Below are 19,888 nucleotides of genomic sequence, written 5' to 3' on the forward strand. Positions count from 1 at the left end.
ACTCCTTAATCTAGAAGGTCTCCATGCAGATAAGGAGTCATCACGTGAAATGAGTCATCACGTGAAAGGAGTCCTATCTCAAACAAAGACGTGTTGTGTATACTAATTACGTAAAGATAAGACCAAAAGCCTTATCCCACATGTATCCTGCCCCTTTTTTGAAAAATATAGGTAGTATGCAGAGTCCATATGGAGGGGTAGACTCGCTCTATAAATACAGGTATAGTCCCCCAACGGGGACACTCTCCAAAATCTGAAAATTACTTTCTACTCTTGCTATAGCTATCAACTTGCGCTCTAACACTAATTTTCTCACGAATTTCTTACTTATACCTCAATTTCTCATTACGATTTTTTTTACGATTATTCATTACTAAATACTTAAACGTCTGAGTGCCAACGTGTTGTTTTGCCAATTCCGTATTTTTAAGATCTTTTGCTTAATCAACCCAAGGTCCAAGCTCGTTGGACCAGTACTAAAATTATATGCATCATGCACATATCTTGTACATAAAATCTTCCTTTAAATAAAATAAATTCGATAATTTTTATACACATAACAAATATTATATAAAATAAAAAGTAGAGCTAATTTGAAATAAAAAGTCCAGTCCTGTACAGTCAATTCTGTGCAATGGTTGACAGGTGGTAGCTACTCTAGTCAAATAAAAAGGCTATGAGGTTATACATGGAGACACGCAAACATAACGAACGGCCAATGCAAATTGAAGTCCCTCGCCTTATCTTGTCCCTTCAACAAACTCCAAGCAACATTTCAACACCAAGCAAACAGCCAAGACCATAGTGATGACAACGAAGAACGCGGAATTGGTATTCGTCCCCTCTCCGGGGCTGAGCCACCTCGTCTCCACCGTGGAGATGGCCAAGCTCCTCCTTGACCGCGACGGCCGCCTCTCCATCACCGTACTCATCATGAAGCTGCCGACAGACCGTGCTGTCGATAGTTACACAGAAAACATCTCCGCAGATTCGCGTTTACGGTTCATAAACCTCCCAACTCAAGACGATGCCTCTTTGTTCAAAATGTTTGATTTCATGGACAATCAAATTACTCATGTTAGAGACATAGTCTCGAATCTCATCAAACAGCCATCTCTGCCCGGTTTTAAGCTGGCAGGCCTTGTGCTTGACATGTTCTGCACGAAGTTCATACAAGTAGCCGACGAGTTCAACCTCCCTGCTTATGTTTTCTTCACTTCCGGTGCGGCTGCCCTCGGCCTGTTTCACCATCTCGTCTGGCTTAGGTTCGAGCAGAATGAAGATCTAACAAAGTACAAATCCTCCGACGTTGAATTGTCTGTCCCATGCTTCTCCAATCCTGTTCCAGCAAAAGTATTGCCTGCTTTGTTTGTAGAAGGAGGTCCCATGTCCACTGTCTTCTTGAGCAACTTCAAGAGACTGACGGAGACGAAAGGGATTATCGTGAACACGTTCTACGAGCTTGAATCCTATGCGATTGAATCTCTACTAGCTGACACTAAGAAACCAAAAGTTTATCCTGTAGGCCCTATTATGAAATCGAGCTCTGATCAGTCGTTTGATGAAGACATCAAGAAATGGCTGGACGATCAGCCCGGAAACTCGGTTGTTTTCTTGTGCTTTGGGAGTATGGGGAGTTTCGAGGAAGCCCAGGTGAAAGAAATCGCGTTGGCACTGGAGAACAGTGGTAGCCGTTTCTTGTGGTCCTTAAGAAAGCCGGGACAGAAGGGAGTGAAGCAATTGCCTACCGAGTATGAAGATTTTAATGAAGTGCTACCAGAAGGGTTCTTGGAGAGGACTGAAGGGATTGGGAAGGTGATCGGATGGGCGCCGCAGGTGGCAGTTCTGTCCCACCCAGCAGTGGGGGGATTTGTGTCGCACTGTGGGTGGAACTCAACATTAGAAAGTGTGTGGTTTGGCGTGCCGATGGCTACGTTTCCACTGTTTGCTGAGCAGCCGCTGAATGCTTTTCAATTGGTTAAGGAGCTGGGAATGGCCGAGGCGATCAGGATAGACTACAAGAAGAACTTTAGGGGAGAGAAGCCACCGGATATTGTGGGGGCCGAGGAGATAGAGGCAGCGATAAGGCGGTTGATGGCGGAGGAGAGTGGAAGTGGGGTGAGGCAGAAGGTGAAGGAGATGGAGAACAAAAGCAGGATGGCTTTAGTGGAAGGTGGATCTTCTTATAATGCTCGGAATCTCTTCATTGAAGATGTTATTAGAAACATTGCTTAGGAATTTAAACTTGCTCTCAAATAATTCTGCTGGGTATATTTCTGTCTAGATAAAATATATAATCTTATATTATATATATAGCGTATGTATGTTGAATCAAGAAAAAAATGGAAAATATGTTTGTAATATAAAACTTACTTGCCTTTATTGTAATTAGCTCTTAAATGTAATTTGATATTTACAATAGGTCGGTCAATATTCATAGTTGATATGTTTTGAAAAATGTATTAAAACAAACTTAATATTGGCACAAACTTACAAAATAATTGTTAGGCTAGTTTGAAAATATAAGTTTGTGCATCTACAAATACTTATGTGTAGTTGGGATTTTGAACCAGACAAGAAAAAAAAGTTCCATAGAAATATATCTTAAATTTATCTTTTTCTACTCCTCGTTTCTCTTATTCACCTGACGTTAACAGCATAATTCAATAATCTAAATTTTTTCCCACAAAAGAAAACACACGAGGTAAGAATGTTTGTGAAAAGGAATTATGTGCGTGTGGAATGTTTAGAAATGATAGAAACATTCGGATATAATACTAGAATGCATATTCAAACGAAAACGTTAAAATAAAACAAAGAAAAGTTGAAGCTATGCAAGAGAAGCACAGAAATCAAAATTCAAAAGACACAAGCAAGTGAACTATATCACCTCTAAAACCAAGTAATTAAATGTATTAGATTCATGAACTCTTGTAGTTTGCTTGTGTGTCGTAAGTAAGCAAAATAAATTCTTTTAGGACAATCCTCAACATTCTTGTCTTGGGTTTTATATAATCATGAAATCTTGCATCTGGCTTTGGTTTGTTTTGTTTTCCATGTTTGCTAGCAACCACTGTTAATTATCGAATATTTTGAGTCTAACAGCATTGTTAATTTATTTGCTAATAAGTTAATCTCTAATGCAAGTAATGTAGTTATTAGACTGTGAGAGGGTTCACTATACATATTTTGTGTAGTTGTAATACTAATAGCTATAATATAAAATTATCTGCAGATAATGTGAAGAGTTATTCAATTTTTTTATATATATACGATAGATATAATAAGAATAAGGAAAAAATATTTTTTTAGTCTGTTAAGTATGCCCAATTTTAGTTTTAGTCTTATAAGTATGCCCATTTTTTATTAACTCCAGTAACTTACAAAATCGATTACATTTAGTCCTCCGATGGATTTTAGATTTATAATTTGCGCCGGAAAGTGACATGATTGGACACCTAGATGGATTTTTGTTGATTTATAATTCTTTGTGGCTAAAACATGAGGTGCAAGACAAGTTGGACATCTTTTGGAGGGAAGAAAGATGACTTTTCTTAACCAACAAAAGATATATTCTTCTCTCAAAGCTTGCACAAACCCATTTTTCTCCCTTATCTCTCGGCTCCAATGTGTTCTTCCATGGAAGGACCACTTTTTTGCTATTGCGGAAAGAAAGCAATGGTTCGGACTTCTTGTACTAATCAAAATCTAGGAAGGAGGTTCCACTCCTGTCAAGATTACAAGGTAATAAGTTGATTATTTTCCCTAATCAATTTTTCTTTTGAATTTTTTAAATGAATTTAGTTTTGTAGAGAGAAGGGTCTGCCCAGTCAACATACAAGCCACGTATTCTTCCATGTGGCATGACACGTGGTTAATTTGGCTGGAAATTGGACCAACTAATTTACATGTTAGAAAGTTCCGTGTAAATTTAAAATTTTGGTTGGAAAAAAAGTAGAAAACTCCCAAACGGACCAAATCTAATCAATTTTGTAAGTTAGTGGGGTTGATAGAAAATGAATATACTTATAAGATTAAAACTAAAATTAGACATACTTAACGGACTAAAAAAATATTTTTTCTTGATAACAACAACAACAATATGATTTTATTTTTAGGATGTTATACTAGACGGTCCGCTTGGTCAAACCAACAAGGTAGGTAAGTGGGTTTTCCTTTCTATTCTTTTCATATTGGGCATGATTTTCAGTAATAAGGCTGAATTGAGACAGGCTATTCAATCACATTCAATGAAAAACAAAAGAAACATAAAGATTGCAAAAAATGACAAGGAGAGATTGCATGCAAAATGTGTTGATAATGACTGCCTGTGGAGAATTCATGCTTGTGCCTTGAAGAGTGAATGTACATTTCAAATTAGGGATTATGTCCCTAATCACACTTGTAACATCACCTTTCATATGAAGAATATGAAATCAACATGGCTCTCAAAGAAATACATGCATAAATTCAAAGCTGATCAAAGGAGGGGGATTAAGGGATTCTAAATAGATGCAATTGAAGAGATCAGATGCATATAACAAGAAATTAGGCTGTATGAGCCAAAAGACTTGCGTTGCTTATGCTTGAGGGTAGAGCTAGTGAGCAGTATGCCTTGTTGTGGGACTACGCTGATGAGATAAAAAGAAGTAATCCTGGGTCTATTATGATGCTAGGGATTGAGCAAGAAGGGGGCAAAACATGTTTGACAGGTTTTATGTTTGTCTTGAAGTATTAAAATTGAATTTTCTGAATGGTTGTAGACATGTCATTTGTGTTGATGGTTGTCATTTGAAGGGGGCATATGGGGGAATTTTATAATCTGCTGTTTCTATTGATCCGAACAATAATTTCTTTCCCATTTGTTATGCAGTGGTGATGAAAGAGAATAAGGACATTGCTCAAAATGGATTTGCGTGTAGAAGAATGTGGTCCTATGACTTTAAGCCAGATAAACAAAAAGGGTTGGTGGGTGCACTACAAGAACTTTTTCCTAACACTGAGCATAGATTTTGTGTTAGACACTTGCATTCAAACTTTAAAGATTAGGGGTTTTGGGGTTTGGCATTCAAGAATACTTTGTGGAAGGCTGCAAAAACCACAAATGTGAATGAATTTATAAGAAGAATGCAAGAAACGAAAGAATTAGATGAAGGTGCTTTTGCGTGGTTTAATGATAAAGAATCCCAAAGAGTGGAGTAGGTCACACTTTTCTTGTTATCCAAGGTGTGATATTCTACTCAACAATGCTTGTGAAAGTTTAATAGCAATATCCTTGAAGCAGAGATAAACCCATCCAACCAATGCTTGAGTGGGTAATGGACTATTTGATGCAAAGGCTCCAACAAAATAGGGACTGGGCAAAAAAGAGATGGAAGAAAGTTTTGTCTCCTAAGATCCAAAAATTCATGATGGAAACATTGAAAACTTTAGAGATTGCATTCCTATCAAATCAGATGATAAGCATAACTAGATTTCATGCTTTGATGGGACTCAATATAGTGTGGATTTGGAGAATGCAACTTGTGGGTGTAGGAAATTGGATTTGAGTGGTATTCCTTATAAACATGCCATTACTGCTATTTTCTGTCAAGGAGAAAACATAGAAAACTACACATACAAATGCTATAGGGTGGAGAAATACTTGAAGGTGTATGAACATACAATTTTTTCAATCAATGGAAGAAAAGAATAGAAGAAGTCAGATTTCATCCCACAGTTCCACCAAATTCTGTGAAGAAAGTTGGAAGGTCTACAAAAATATGAAGGCTAGAACCTGATGAGCCTGTCTACAAGAAGAAGAAGAGGAAACCTGCTCCAATATTCACAAAAGGATCCAATAAAATACAGAGGCAACAAACTATTGTAAAATGTGGAAAATATGATGTTCAGGGGCACAATGCTAGGACCTGCAAAGAGTTTGTTACTGATGCTGCAAGCCAAGTGAAATAATCATATTTTTGTTTTATTAATGCTTTATTAATGTCATATTAGTTGTTAATAGTTGTTATGCTAGGTTATGGGAAGAAATGAACCTGTAAAAGAATCTCCAAATAAACAACTGCAGAAGCTCCAAATATCCCACAGAAACTTAAGGTATAATTACAATTGTTGTTAAAAATTTTATTGAATGATGGTTTGTAAATTGCTGGAGAACCTTCTATCAGGTTAGAAGAAAAGGAAAAGAGCATGTGCATGAAGAAGATGTGGCCATACATAGAAAAACAAAGAGTGTAAGTGATCTTGGTTTTTGGCTTTCATATATTGTGGTTCAATTAATTAATTTAAACTTGTGCAGGGATATATCCCACCAATCTTTGCTTTCAAGTTACCTCCAAAAACTACAGCAACAACACCAACAATGTTTGAGCAATTTAAACAATCTCAAAAGGGGGTGAAGATCAGAGAGCTAGCTTTTTTTATTGACGGTGGAAAGCCCACTCAAGAACAAGCTAAGTTCAGGATATTGGCAAGGGAAGGAAGTGCCTTTGCCAACTCCTAGCCAGTTTCCCGTTAGCCTAAAAGCGTTAGGAGAACTGACATAGCTGAGGGGAAGGTGCTTCTCTCCTAAAGAGGGGAGCTAAATCGAAGGAGAAAGTGATCCACAGGTGAGGAGCACGAAAGACTGACAGATCAACACCATCCACAGTGAAGGGAGGAAAAAGATTCGTCACATTGTCCAATCTAAGTGAAACAATGAATGAAGGAAAATAGAAGAAGGATAATAACAAGGATAAGGGAAGAAAAAAAATGTTAAGAGGAAACAATGTTTATATTTTGTTTGGTTGATGGAAACTGAATTACTTATGTACTGCTGATTGTTTTTGGGGCTTTTCAGCATTTAGGTTGTATTTTTGGTTTGTTGGTTTCATGGAAAACGAATATATGTTGTAGCAACAATGGAAAACCTACATATACTGCAGCAGCAATGGAAAAATTGTATTTTGGCTAAAAATGTGGTGTTATTTTGTTAGTTGAATGCACTTTGTTCTTTTGTTGGCTGAATTTCTAAATGGAACAGAGCTTCTAAATGGACAGTGACCTCAATATTTTTTTTTTCACTCTTTGTACATCATCATTTTCTCATTGTTCAATCACCTATCAATGGATGAAAATGGCAGTAATGAAATGGGAAGATTTTTTTTTTCTTGGCTTATAAAAAATAGAGGCCATCATCAATTATTCATAAATTGTTCTTCAACCAATAATGCACAACATACATACTAATATTCTTTATCAGAAAACAAAAAAACAGAGATCATCAATCAATTAAAAAATTGTTCTTCGATTTATAGTACACAACAACCACAACATACATACTAATTGTTCTTCATCATAAAACAAAAACAAAAGGCAACAATTAAACAAACCATGCCTTAAGAAAAAATAAGAAAAATACGAGTGCAATAATCTTCCAATACATACATCTCCTCAAATAAATAATTTCTTCCTCAACCTTCTTCATCTTTCTAGTTTACTCTTCAGTCGGGAGCATCTTGCAAACAGTCCAAGAATTACAGTCTCTGCCCGATCCCACATCGGAGGATCTTCTCAAGCAAAAAAAGCACACCCTTCTCTCTACGAAACTAAATTTATTTAAATAAAATTCAAAAAAATTAAAATGAAACTGATTAGAAAAAAATATGAGCTTATTACCTTGTAATCTTGACAGGAATGGAACCTCCTTCCTAGATTCTGGTTAGTCTAAGAAGTTTGAACCATTGCTTTCTTTGCACAATAGCAAATATTGGTCCAAAACAAGTTTAAGATTCTTATTTAAAATAAATATTGGTCTATCATTTGGGTAAAATCAAGTTCATTATTTAAATTTCAAGGATAATCAATTTGCAACTATTGAAATTTAAGTATTTACTTTTATTTTATGGACCGATGGGTCATGAAAATCCACTAATAATTAAGTGTAACATAATTGGTTAGCTTGAATATAAATTTAAATATATTGTAGAAGAGATAAAATCTAGTGAATCTCAAATGGGTAAGATCCAAACTCTACTCAATTCTTTTGGATACTCTTGTCCTAGCTCATGGGAGAGTAGATTTGCCTCAATTATTTGTTTCTTTCCTTCAGATTTTCTCAAATTAGTTTATCCTATTTCAAGAGTTTGTTGAGCTTCTTGTGCATCAATATCACTACCCTTTTCTGCATTATTTACTAAAACAATGATCTCATTATTGCCTATTCTAGCAAGTATATTATGGGTAAAACCTTATAAGTATATTATAGGGTAGGGTATGAGTAAAGAGTGAAAAAATTGCTATGGATATCCGTTGGATTTGACAATCCGAGTAGAGCAATACCCATCCATTGAAAGGTCTAGCTAAAATGTTAGAACAAACAAAGAAAATCAGAAGCGACGCAAGAGAAGTAGAGAAATCAATTTTCAAAAGATAGAAGCAACAAGGGAGTTATATCACCTCTAAGGTCAAGTATTTACATATATATATATATTAGATTCATGAACTCTTGTGATTTGTTTGTGTGTGGTGAGTAAGCAAAACAAACTCATGAGCCAGCAAGATTAAGCCTCGGTGGGGGTTCACCTCTGTTGCATCATCATTCCCCTTCCTACTCCAGATGTGCAAGACTTAATATTAGATTGACGGAGTAGTTAGAAATAGTTCAGCAAAAGATTTTCCTAAACAAATATTTTTCGCCCGTTCTAGTTCAACAGTGAAAATCCAACTAAGCTGCCCAGCTTGTCTCGTGGTGTTGTTGGAGGAGAGCCATGTGGGGCGCAATTGCCTCACATACACATCCAGATTTGTAGGATGTAGACCTATCCACAAAAGGTAAGTGATAGTTGCAAGAGTAAAGTGATAGAAAAGACCTGGCGGTGCGAAGGGAGTACACACTTGCTTATTGGTAGAGAGGTGACAATTGGGACAGAAAAAGCCGAGCTCTGTGTAGATGGGACTGATCTACTACCTACACTTTAAGGAAGGTAGGCACGAATTTCATGTCCCATTTTCTTACGAATCTTTTAGGGGAAAAAAAAAATCCATGGGTGAGTTTTTCTCTCCTCCCTTTTTTCACTTTTTTTATTTGGCAAATCTCATGACTGATTTCTAGATTTTCCACTGCAAGTGTCCGAATTTTCTCCTGGCGCTCAAGCTATCCTTGCTTACTTCATGAATTTTTCTCTTTCCTTTTCCCTTTTTCAAATCATGTTTTCTGAGAGTGTTGGTGAGAGCAACTGAGGATTATTGGTGGATTTTGTTAGATTCTCTCGGAAGGAAAAGGAGAACCACACTACCTTTGATTCAACCTCCCGGCATGGAGGTAAGATTGAAGAAGAGGAGGAGAACAGTATGGACGAAAAAGAAAGAAGAAAAGTAAAAGATAGATTAGGTTGATAGGTTAAGTCCTTTCAGAGTTACAATTGCCGTTTTTATGTTGAGGATGCGGTGAGTTTCAGGGATGAGTATGGGATAACTGATGATCTCATGATTTAGATTCGTGCAGCTGATGCTTGATCGAAATTACCACCTGAGGGTTTTCGCTATTTTTATGTAGCCAACTAGAGGCTGGGCTACGTTTTCCCATCCCTGAATTTTATTCAGATGTGGTTGCGCTCTTTTATTTTTCTTCGAACCTATTGGCCCCAAATCCTTTAGCATTCTATCTAGTTTTTTTATTTTGGCGAAAATCTAGGGGAATCCCTACTGCTGCCTAATTCCACTCCTTCATGCTCAAGAGCAAGACCTGCCTGTTTTATTTCACTTCCCAAGGGAAAGCTTAGTTTTTGCCAACTCAGTCCTTAATGAAGGAATTGAAGCGCAAATATTTCTTCATTTCATCTCCCGTGCCCTGGAGGTTTCCTCCTATGTGGATAACAAATCCTCCCTGACTATCTCAAGTATTCTGTCCGCAGCCGCCCTACTGCTTTCTAAAGCCAGTTGGACTACTTGAATCCCAATGATCCTCTCAAATAAGCCCATCCTGTCGTCTCCGTTGCTATGGCCTGAGTCCCAAAAGTGCGGACATGGACCATGTTCTTGGTATACCTCTTGAAGCCTTGCTGATATTTTTTCCCTCTAAAAAGAATAAGTTTATAGGAAGGTACTAATTTTTTTTGTTAGTACCTTGGCAGTGAAAATGTTTCCTAAATTGCTAGAAGGTTGGGTTGAGAAAGGGAAACAGCAGGACAGACTTCTGCTATCGACTCTTCTACCAAGCACACTATGCTCAGGAATCGTCCATCCACCCCATCTATCTCCATTTTAGCCAATGATCCCAAAGGTAAGTGTCCTATTGACTCGCTGCCCACACCTCCGAAGAGGGCTAAGAGCAAGTTCTGCTTCTAAGTTTCTGTTGCCCCTCGCCTAACTTCCTGAGTAGGAACTCCCCCCTAATGAAGAAACGATGACTAAGAAGAAACAAATCCTTGATTGGATTATAATAGAGAGCCAATCCTAACTATTGGATGACGACGAGAGCAACTTGGTTGGAGATTTCCTGGCTGCTTTGGTGGAGTATGCGTGCTTCAGGGCTCCCTTAGAGCAGTGTGTAACAGGCTTCAGTTTTAGGTAGCTTAGCCAGCCTGGTGAAAATTTGAAGTAAACGAGTACCAAAGCATGAAAACGAGTATAAAGGTAATGTAGTTAGTAATTCTGCCCATGTATGCTAGTAAATTGTATGTTTCAAACCTAAATAAGAAGGCAGCTTTTTGCGGCTTGTAGCCTAGAAAATGAGGAAAAATGAGCCTGCTAAATGTGGCTTATTAAGGCTTGTAGCTAGTAAAATGTGTGATGCATAGTGGAGTAAAGCAACACCATAAAGGTCGAAGAAGTTTTAAGAAAATCCTAAAATTAAGGGGGGACTAACCTACAAAACAGAGGTTGGTGTTAGAATATGAGTAGAAAGCCAATTGGATTGGTAGTTTTAGGAACTATTTAGCAATTTTTATTAATGTGATATTAACTTAATGAATGTTGTAAGCATTCATTTATGGCATTAAGTGTTTGTTGTACTTACTCATTATGTTAAGCTGTATTTTAACGTCACAACAAATGATCATAGACCAATTCAAAAACCCATATAGTTGGGTTGCACCTTGGATGTCAACTATGAAACTAGCTTATGAGAGTGGGTTTAAAATGTTCCAAGTTGAGAACAACAAGACGGACATCGAGAGTCCTATAGAGACTTGCATAAAGTATTGTATTCTTTGAATGAGTGTCATGTTTCATCAGCTACAGACGTAGGACGTGTATGTAATTTTAGTGGGTTAGTTGACAAAGAATGTTAGCTGGCTAAACTGATTTACGGGAATCGTCATATGGAATCTTTGGAGACTTGGTCTGTATCATTGGAATTCTCGGCTACGCTAGCACGGGATTAGTCCTTGGACGTGAGAAATTATTGCAGTCACATACATATGTTGATTGTATCTTGGATCTGACAAGAGATAACCATGTCTTCGATGTGGTTGTTATAAGTCTTGTCCAATGCAGTTGTATTATGTAGTGAGGATGGTGGATTCTAAGTTAGAAACAGTCCCTTGTCAGTAGATGATAGATATTTCTCCAATACGCTCTGAGATGGTTTAGAATCTCTAAATCTATAGTCATAGCGAATGCTTGATTAAGAATGATTTTCTTTGTCAATCAATAGAGTAAACGCATTTCGCGTATTAATCATAGTTGCCTAGTCCAGTATGGGAACTGACGCTCAACTCCATGCCGTTGACTAAGATCAGGAGACGATCGACGGAAGGAATGTGGAACTCGGGAGCCTAAATATCACGCCAACATTCACCTAGTCTCTAGTGCCACAAATTGTTGCTAGACGGCCACCTATAGTCATGGGCATTTTCAGTTAATGGTTAATTGGAAAGAATTAATTAAATTTTATTTAATTAATAAATTATGTCAGCCACAAGCTTAAGTCTAGCTGAGGGTAAACATAAACAATCACACACAAATCACTATGGAATCGGTGGAGTTAATTTAATTAGATCGAAGAATTAATCAATTGGATTAATTGATTTGGGCTTTACACCTTTAATTAATTAAATTATTGTATTGAGTTTGTTTAAATTAATTGATTGGATCAATTAATTAGTATTTGGGCTTATATTTATTTGATTGAATTAAATAAACTTTTGAATTTCAATAAGGTATGAAGTTAATTGGATTATGAAATCATGGATATTGGTTGAAATTAATTTAATTTGATTAAATCAAAATTGATCAAATCAATCTATAACTTAAAGTCCAAGCTCATGAATTAGAGTGGGTTGAAGAAAATAATGTTTTCTCCCTCACAATTCTCCTTTGAATGTTCTAACATGAACTTGGTTCAAGCCAAGAACCAAGACAAGTCAATTACACTAAATTATAATGTTTGTTTTCAATTTATTTCTTTTCTTGTTTAATTCTATCTAGCAATAGACTTATACTTCATAATGTGATGTGAACAAATCAAAGCAGTTCTAATCTGAATCCTATTTTAATCTTTCTAATCATCACAAATATTAATTAAAAAAAATTAAAAGATCTCACATTACTCATAAAGACATAGCCAATAGATGTTTCTCAATTAGTGTTAAGATTTTTAACCAATGTTTTTTTATTTAGTTATTTGTTTTGAGTAAAACTCATATAAAATGGTTTATTATAATTTATTTTGATTAAAATTTTCTCTCAATTCAACTAAGCAATTAATTAATTACAAAATTACTTATTTATAATTTATGCTGATTAAAATTTTCTCTCAATTTCAAATATAAAAGGTTATATTTGAAGTTTAAGTAAAGGAAGAATAATCTGACAGCAAGGCCACGATGCCAATTCCTGTTTAGTCTTACATTGATTAAAAGAATAATCTTTTTTAAATTAAAAGCGAATGAACTGTTACTAATTAAAATAAATGGGTGGATAGCAATTTATCCCTATGTGATATTGAAAATGAGCACATTACCCTCCTATAAAAAAAATATAGCATTTACCTTTCTACTTTTTAAAATAAAGTAATTTACCTCCTTAAACATGGAGGTAAATTGCTTTATTTCAGAAATTATATAGGGGTAAATTGTTGTATTTTAAAAAATACAGGGAGGTACGTCACTATTTATTTTTTCATAAGGGGGTAATTTACTAATTTGCATTTTTTCTTAAAATAAATTGATGACAATCATTTATGTCGAATATCAATATCTAACAAAAACTATTACAATAAAGGAATAATCTTTTTGAAGCAAGACTCATGAGCTATAACTAGTTGAAGTAAATCAATTACAATCATTCATGTTGAATATCAATATTTAACAAGAATCATTACAACAATCATATCCTGAACAATAATGTCGAATAAATTAAAACTAACCAACACCTACTATTATAGTAGACAATACGTATTATATATAAAGTAGAAATAATATCCCATATATATGATGGGATTTAAACTCCTAACTTCTAAGATCATAAAGTCTCAATTTCGATGACTGAGAGACGTCATTAGCGATTAAAGGAACAATTTTATTAGCGAGACATACTCGTGAAGTCATTCCGTCAACCTGCATGAGGAAAAGGAACTTTCACAACAAACAAATGGCCCGTCATTTTCACATGTCATGTAAAAGACTACCCATAAATTGCGTATCCTATTTGTTAATGTTTAAGATCTTTCAATAAATTAAATAACTATCTTTTTACTTAAATAGTTGTGTCAATAATTTTCTTCTCATACATATTTAAAATAAATAAATGATTCATTTTAGTTTTGTAATTAAATTAAATCGTTTAATGCAGTACACCTTCCTATAATATCATAAATAAATAAATTACTGTCCTGATAAAATAATAATAATTTACCTCCCTATATTTTTTAAAATTAAATAATTTACCTGTTATTTAAAAAACTATATTTATACAGAATAAAAAACTCCGTGTGTCATCCCCAACCTTCTCCCATCACCATCAGCCCCCCTCACTAGGGTCGTAGCAACCCCCCTCTCCTTCCTTCGCCGCCCCCTTCCCCATTCCCCTTACTCTTTTAGTACCCCGTCCCTCCCTTTCGTTCATAGGTAGGTGTTTCTGGATATTTCTTGTATGAGATAAATTGCGTTTAACTTCTATCAAATAATTAGTATTTACATCTTTTATGAGTATGACAAGATTTGAATTATACTAAATATTTGTTATAATTGAATTGTTAAATGTCTTCAAAAATTAATATTTTTATTTTATAAAAAATGTAAAATTCGTGAGAAATATAATAAATTTCAAATGTCTACAGTATGTATGCAAAGATAAAAAATGAACATGTCAAGATTGTTTGGTACATGATAAAAGTACAATAACAAGTAAAAACAACCACTCTTACATACAAACACTAATTAAATTTTTATTTTTAATTATGTTCTACCTTTATTTATATATATACATCACGTACATAAAATTTTCTATTAAATAAAATAAATAATATTAGTTTTTAGAGAAAAAAAAAATTCTGGTCCATTAACTTTGTCCGCGATTAATTTTAGTACACTAACTTTTGTTATTATCACATTTTGATCAATAATTTACAGAAATGGGTCAATTAAGCACGGTGGAGAACGAAAATTGGATTTTTTGCAGGAAAATAGCATGTGCACGGCACATGCTCTTTAATTTGGGGATTTTTAGTCCCATGTGGCACTATAATATTACATGGCACTTGAGGTGGCAATTTTTGAAGGAAAAAATGTTAGTTTTTCCTCCCAAAGCCAATTACCAACTAATAAAAAGGGAAAAATAATCTCCATTGAGGATGGGTTTCTCTTCATCACCATTTTAGTAGCAAATATTTTAGATTTCACAAAATAATAGAGTGAATCGTAAAAGAGGGGAGAGAAATTAGGGCCGAAGAATTTGGGAAGTTCCGCTTCTGAAGAATTTGACAAGATATACACGTCATTGTCTACATGGAAATACACGTGGCTATACTGGCTGCTTTTTCACCATGGCCTTGCCAAGTTAGCAATTTTTCGGTGGAAATATTTAAATTAACTGAAAAATTGACAATAAAATCCTAATTTATATTTAATTGACCCATTTTTGTAAATTATTGGTCAAAATGTGATAACAACGAAAGTTAGTTTACTAAAATTAACCGTGGATAAAGTTAATGGACCAAATTTTTTTTTTACCTAGTTTTTATACATATTATGTGTATATATTACATGAAACGAAAGACAGCATATTTTAGAATAAAATTCCAATCCCGTACGATCAACTCTGTGGGATGGTTAACATGTAATAGTTAGTTGCTACTTAAGTCCAATCAATTATATTTATTGGATATCTTACAATAATTAAAGAAAGTAACAAAAAAATATTAAAAATAAAATAGACTAAGTGGTTATATATAACTACCAGCCAACGCCAACCTGAAGTCCCTCTCGTTATCTTATCCCATCAATAAACTCCAAGCAAACAGCCATTGGTGATCATGGGAACCAAGAACGCTGAATTGGTATTCGTCCCTCTCCGGGGCTGAGCCACCTTGTCTCAGCCGTGGAGATGGCCAAGCTCCTCCTTGACCGCGACGGCCGCCTCTCCATCACCGTACTCATCATGAAGCATCCGACAGACAGTGCTGTGGATAGTTACACAAAAAACATCTCCTCAGATTCGCGTTTACGGTTCATAAACCTGCCAACTCTAGACTATACCTCTTTGTTCAAAAAGTTGGATTTCATCAATTATCAATTTACACATATTAGAGATATAGTCTCGAATCTAATCAAACAGCCATCTCTGCCCGGTTCTCAGCTGGCAGGCCTTGTGCTCGACATGTTCTGCACTAAATTAATAGAAGTCGCAGATGAGTTCAACCTTCCTGCTTACGCTTTCTACACTTCCAGTGCTTCTACACTAGCCCTGGTTTGCCATCTCGTCCCGCTCATTTTCGAGCAGCATGAAGATCTAGCAAAATACAAATTCTCCGACGTTGAATTGTCTGTCCCATGTTTCTCCAATCCTGTTCCAGCAGAAGTATTGCCTGCTGTGTCTGTAGAAGAAGGTCCCCTGTTCACTGTCTTAGTGAGTAACTTCAAGAGACTGACAGAGACGAAAGGGATTATGGTGAACACGTTCTACGAGCTTGAATCCTACGCGATTGAATCTCTACTAGCTGACACTAAGAAACCAAAAGTTTATCCTGTAGGCCCTATTATGAAATCGAGCTCTGATCAGTCGTTTGATGAAGACATCAAGAAATGGCTGGACGATCAGCCCGAAAACTCGGTTGTTTTCTTGTGCTTTGGGACTATGGGGAGTTTCGAGGAAGCCCAGGTGAAAGAAATCGCGTTGGCACTGGAGAACAGTGGTAGCCGTTTCTTGTGGTCCTTAAGAAAGCCGGGACAGAAGGGAGTGATGCAATTGCCGACCGAATATGAAGATTTTAATGAAGTGCTACCAGAAGGGTTCTTGGACAGAACTGAAGGGATTGGTAAAGTGATCGGATGGGCGCCGCAGGTGGCAGTGCTGTCCCACCCGGCGGTGGGGGGATTTGTGTCGCATTGTGGCTGGAAAGCGACATTGGAGAGCGTGTGGTTTGGCGTGCCGATGGCTACGTTTCCACTATATGCTGAGCAGCAGCTGAATGCTTTTCAATTGGTTAAGGAGCTGGGGATGGCCGAGGCGATCAGGATAGACTACAAGAAGGACTTTAGGGGAGAGAAGCCACCGGAAATTGTGGGGGCCGAGGAGATAGAGGCAGCGATAAGGCGACTGATGGCGGAGGAGAGTGGAAGTGGGGTGAGGCAGAAGGTGAAGGAGATGAAGAACAAAAGCAGGATGGCTTTAATGGAAGGTGGATCTTCTTATAATGCTCAGAATCTCTTCATTAAAGATGTTATCGAAAACATTGCTTATGAATTTTAAACTTGCTGTCAAAAAAATCTATTGAACCTTTTCGTCCATCCAACATACACATATCATATGTATAAATCTATTTCTAAATAAAATGAATAATATTATCATGATATGTATAAATCTATTTCTAAATAAAATGAATAATATTATCATGATATATATAAATCTATTTCTAAATAAAATGAATAATATTATATTCATGAACTCTTGTGATTTGTTTGTGTATGGTGAATAAGCAAAAGAAATTCTTTTAGGACAATCCCTAACATGCTTGTCTTGCATCTGACTTTGTTTTATTTTGTGTTTCATATTTGTTAGAAACCACTACTAATTATCGGATATTTTGAGTTTGGGTAGCATATTAATTTATTTACTAATAAGTTAATCTCTAATAAAAGTGATGGAAATGTGATTAATTCACATTTAGTTATAAAAGCAAAACAGGAATTTATATATATATAAGTCATATAATAAATACATACACTCTTTCATACTACATAATTTCCAACACCACTATAAATATTCAAAATATTATTTTTTACACCTAATTCACTGTTTATTAGAGTTGACTACTCATTATATTCTCTTCCGAAAATTCTCTCTCTCTAAACTTATTTTACTTGGTGAACCATTGTATCGAGGATAAAATTCCCGTTTCATCCTTTCACCCAAATCACCACCATATGAAAATGTAGTGTAGTCATTAGATTGTGAGATGGTTCGCAATATGAATTCAAAAAATTATGAATTACAAAAAATTCTATTGCAAAAGGTGTTACTTGTGAATTGGTCCCCAATATGAATTATTAATAAATTAATGGAAAAAATAAAATATATAAAGAAAAGAATTTAATTTAATTTAAAATTTTTTTAGTCTTTTTTAGCCTACCCAGACCCAAAACATCCGATCCAAAATAATAGCACTGGGTCTTGAGGGAATTGGGTAGGGTTTGGGTATTATTTGTAGAATAGGTGTTTTATGGGTATGGGTCTAGATAGGATCTTACCCTACCCATTGACACCCCTAGATGTGCCCATATTTAATGTTGTAGTCAACTGTGCAGAAGAAGGAAATGAACAACTTTTGCTATTGAAAATAGCATGATTGCTGTACTAATTTTAGGAAATTCTTTTGTTTAGAAGGTTTGCTAGAATCAAAGAATTGATTACTTCACTCCTTTTAGGGCAATTATGTATCTACCCCACTTTCGGATCCAAGTTCATAGGGTACTTGTAGTATAAATAGAGAGGCATTTTATACGTCTTGAATGATCTTTTATCCTCTCTTCACATCTTTCCTTTAGATACATTGTTGATTTTCTAATGGAATTATACTTTCTCTTATGAATTATTCCATTAGTATGTTAAGCTAATCCTTTTATTTTTCGATTGAAATTATAGTGATTGTTTGATTCTCAAATATTTTGAGATCTATTCTATGCTTATCACTTTAGTTTAAAATATATTTGTGTTATTCTCTATGCTCTCATTAGTAATTTGATGTTATGGAGTAGATTTGTATAGTACATTGTTTAGGTTTCAAATGCACACTCCATCATTTCTTTTCATAGCATTACTTAATTTTCAGTTGATAATGGACTTACTTGTCCAGCGATAGGTTGTTAAATGTTACGTTTGAATAATCTAAGTTAGAAATACTAAGTATTTAATACATATGTATATGTGTTTGTTTTATGAGGCAGAATATTTTTGTACTCTTTATTTGTTGATTGTCAATTCTAGTAGAATTTTTACATGTAAATGTTACATCCAATCTAAAATTTTCTTTCGATCCTTATGTCGAATGTTAAAGCCCTACTTCCCTTTTGATAGAGTGATGGCTGGTAGACCTAAGCAAACCATAGAGAACCCTTGTTATGCAAACCCCCTAGACAACTACAATAAGCTCCCTCTATATCATTCACCACGAGAAAACCAACTAAGAATAAGCAATGGGACCTAGTGGCCATAGCGACTGCAAGAGCTCAACCATAGCAACCAGCTCATTGGGAACCACAATCCCCTGCAAACATTGGAACAAAAGTTCATTATGAGGCATTGAGCAAAGCACATGTCCTAACCTTTCTGATGGAAACCATGACCCGATAGTAGTTCAGAAGTGGCTTAAGGAAGTAGAAAACAACTTTGAGTTAATGAAATTTCCCTTAAAAATAAGGCCAAGGGTAGTAACATGTTTTTTAGTTGGTGAAGTGGCAAGATGATCGGAAGGAATATCAGTTTCCTTATTAGTGGATGAATCTATCACTTGGGCAGGTTCCGAAAAAAGTACCTTAGATATTTCTTTCCTAATACAATCCTCTCCTTGGTGGAGGAGGCCTAGAGCTTTGAGCTGCATCTTGTTCCTAGGATGTGGAGTACTTGTATGATGGCTTCCATGATTCTTTGTGTGCAACTTTTTGTTTATACCGAGGTGGCTTGAATGGTTTGGGTATTTCCTATAAAGAGAATGAAATAAATCGAATAAGTGAATGATAAATAAAATCTTGAAATTATTTGAGAATTACTTACTGAAGCTATAGTTTGTTGGCTTCTGTGATGGACTGCAATACTTGAAAGTTATTGCTCCTTCATGCCCTGGAAAAACAATCAATATCAAGTATTAGAAGATGTATAATTAAAATGGAATGAATGGGTGCTGAAGTTTCTTACCACAACTTGTTTTCCTCAAATACATCAGGTTTCGTTCTTGCATCCCCTGCAAAAAAGTTATTAAGGATTGAAAACAATATTTGGCTCTATTGTTTCATCATCATTAGACCCTTTTTCACTCTGAAAGTCATCCTCACTCCCAAACAGGTCTTTCTCACCCTCTTCATTGCTACGCTTGTTATGACTTTTATTTTTTTTCATTCTTTTCTTTCATATTAGTTTCTTCTACCTCTCTTTCTATTTGTTTTTCCAGAGCCTCTTCATCAATGCACTCTCTTGTATTTTGAGTATTCATCTCATCAATTCTCAAATCATAGTTACTATCTTCAAAGGATTC

At 35.5% G+C, this 19,888-nt stretch overlaps 1 protein-coding gene and 1 pseudogene across 1 annotated transcript; both read left to right on the forward strand.

Annotated features, from left to right (window-relative positions):
- The first annotated feature begins 685 nt into the window (after nt 1-685).
- LOC105178645 (anthocyanidin 3-O-glucosyltransferase 2-like) lies at nt 686-2,388 on the forward strand. Its single transcript, XM_011102156.3, has one exon. It carries the CDS (start codon nt 808-810, stop codon nt 2,233-2,235), a length of 1,428 nt encoding a protein of 475 aa, XP_011100458.2. The 5' UTR covers nt 686-807; the 3' UTR covers nt 2,236-2,388.
- A 13,051-nt stretch (nt 2,389-15,439) lies between these two features.
- LOC105178644 (anthocyanidin 3-O-glucosyltransferase 2-like) lies at nt 15,440-17,085 on the forward strand (annotated as a pseudogene).
- The last annotated feature ends 2,803 nt before the right edge of the window (nt 17,086-19,888 follow it).

This window comes from Sesamum indicum, linkage group LG12 (assembly GCF_026168435.1).
Source record: "Sesamum indicum cultivar Baizhima isolate 11 linkage group LG12, ASM2616843v1, whole genome shotgun sequence".
NCBI classification, from domain to species: Eukaryota; Viridiplantae; Streptophyta; class Magnoliopsida; order Lamiales; family Pedaliaceae; genus Sesamum; species Sesamum indicum.

Coding starts and splice junctions, on each gene's coding strand:
- LOC105178645 (XM_011102156.3), top strand. CDS start 808: ATGACAACGAAGAACGCGGAATTGGTATTCGTCCCCTCTCCGGGGCTG.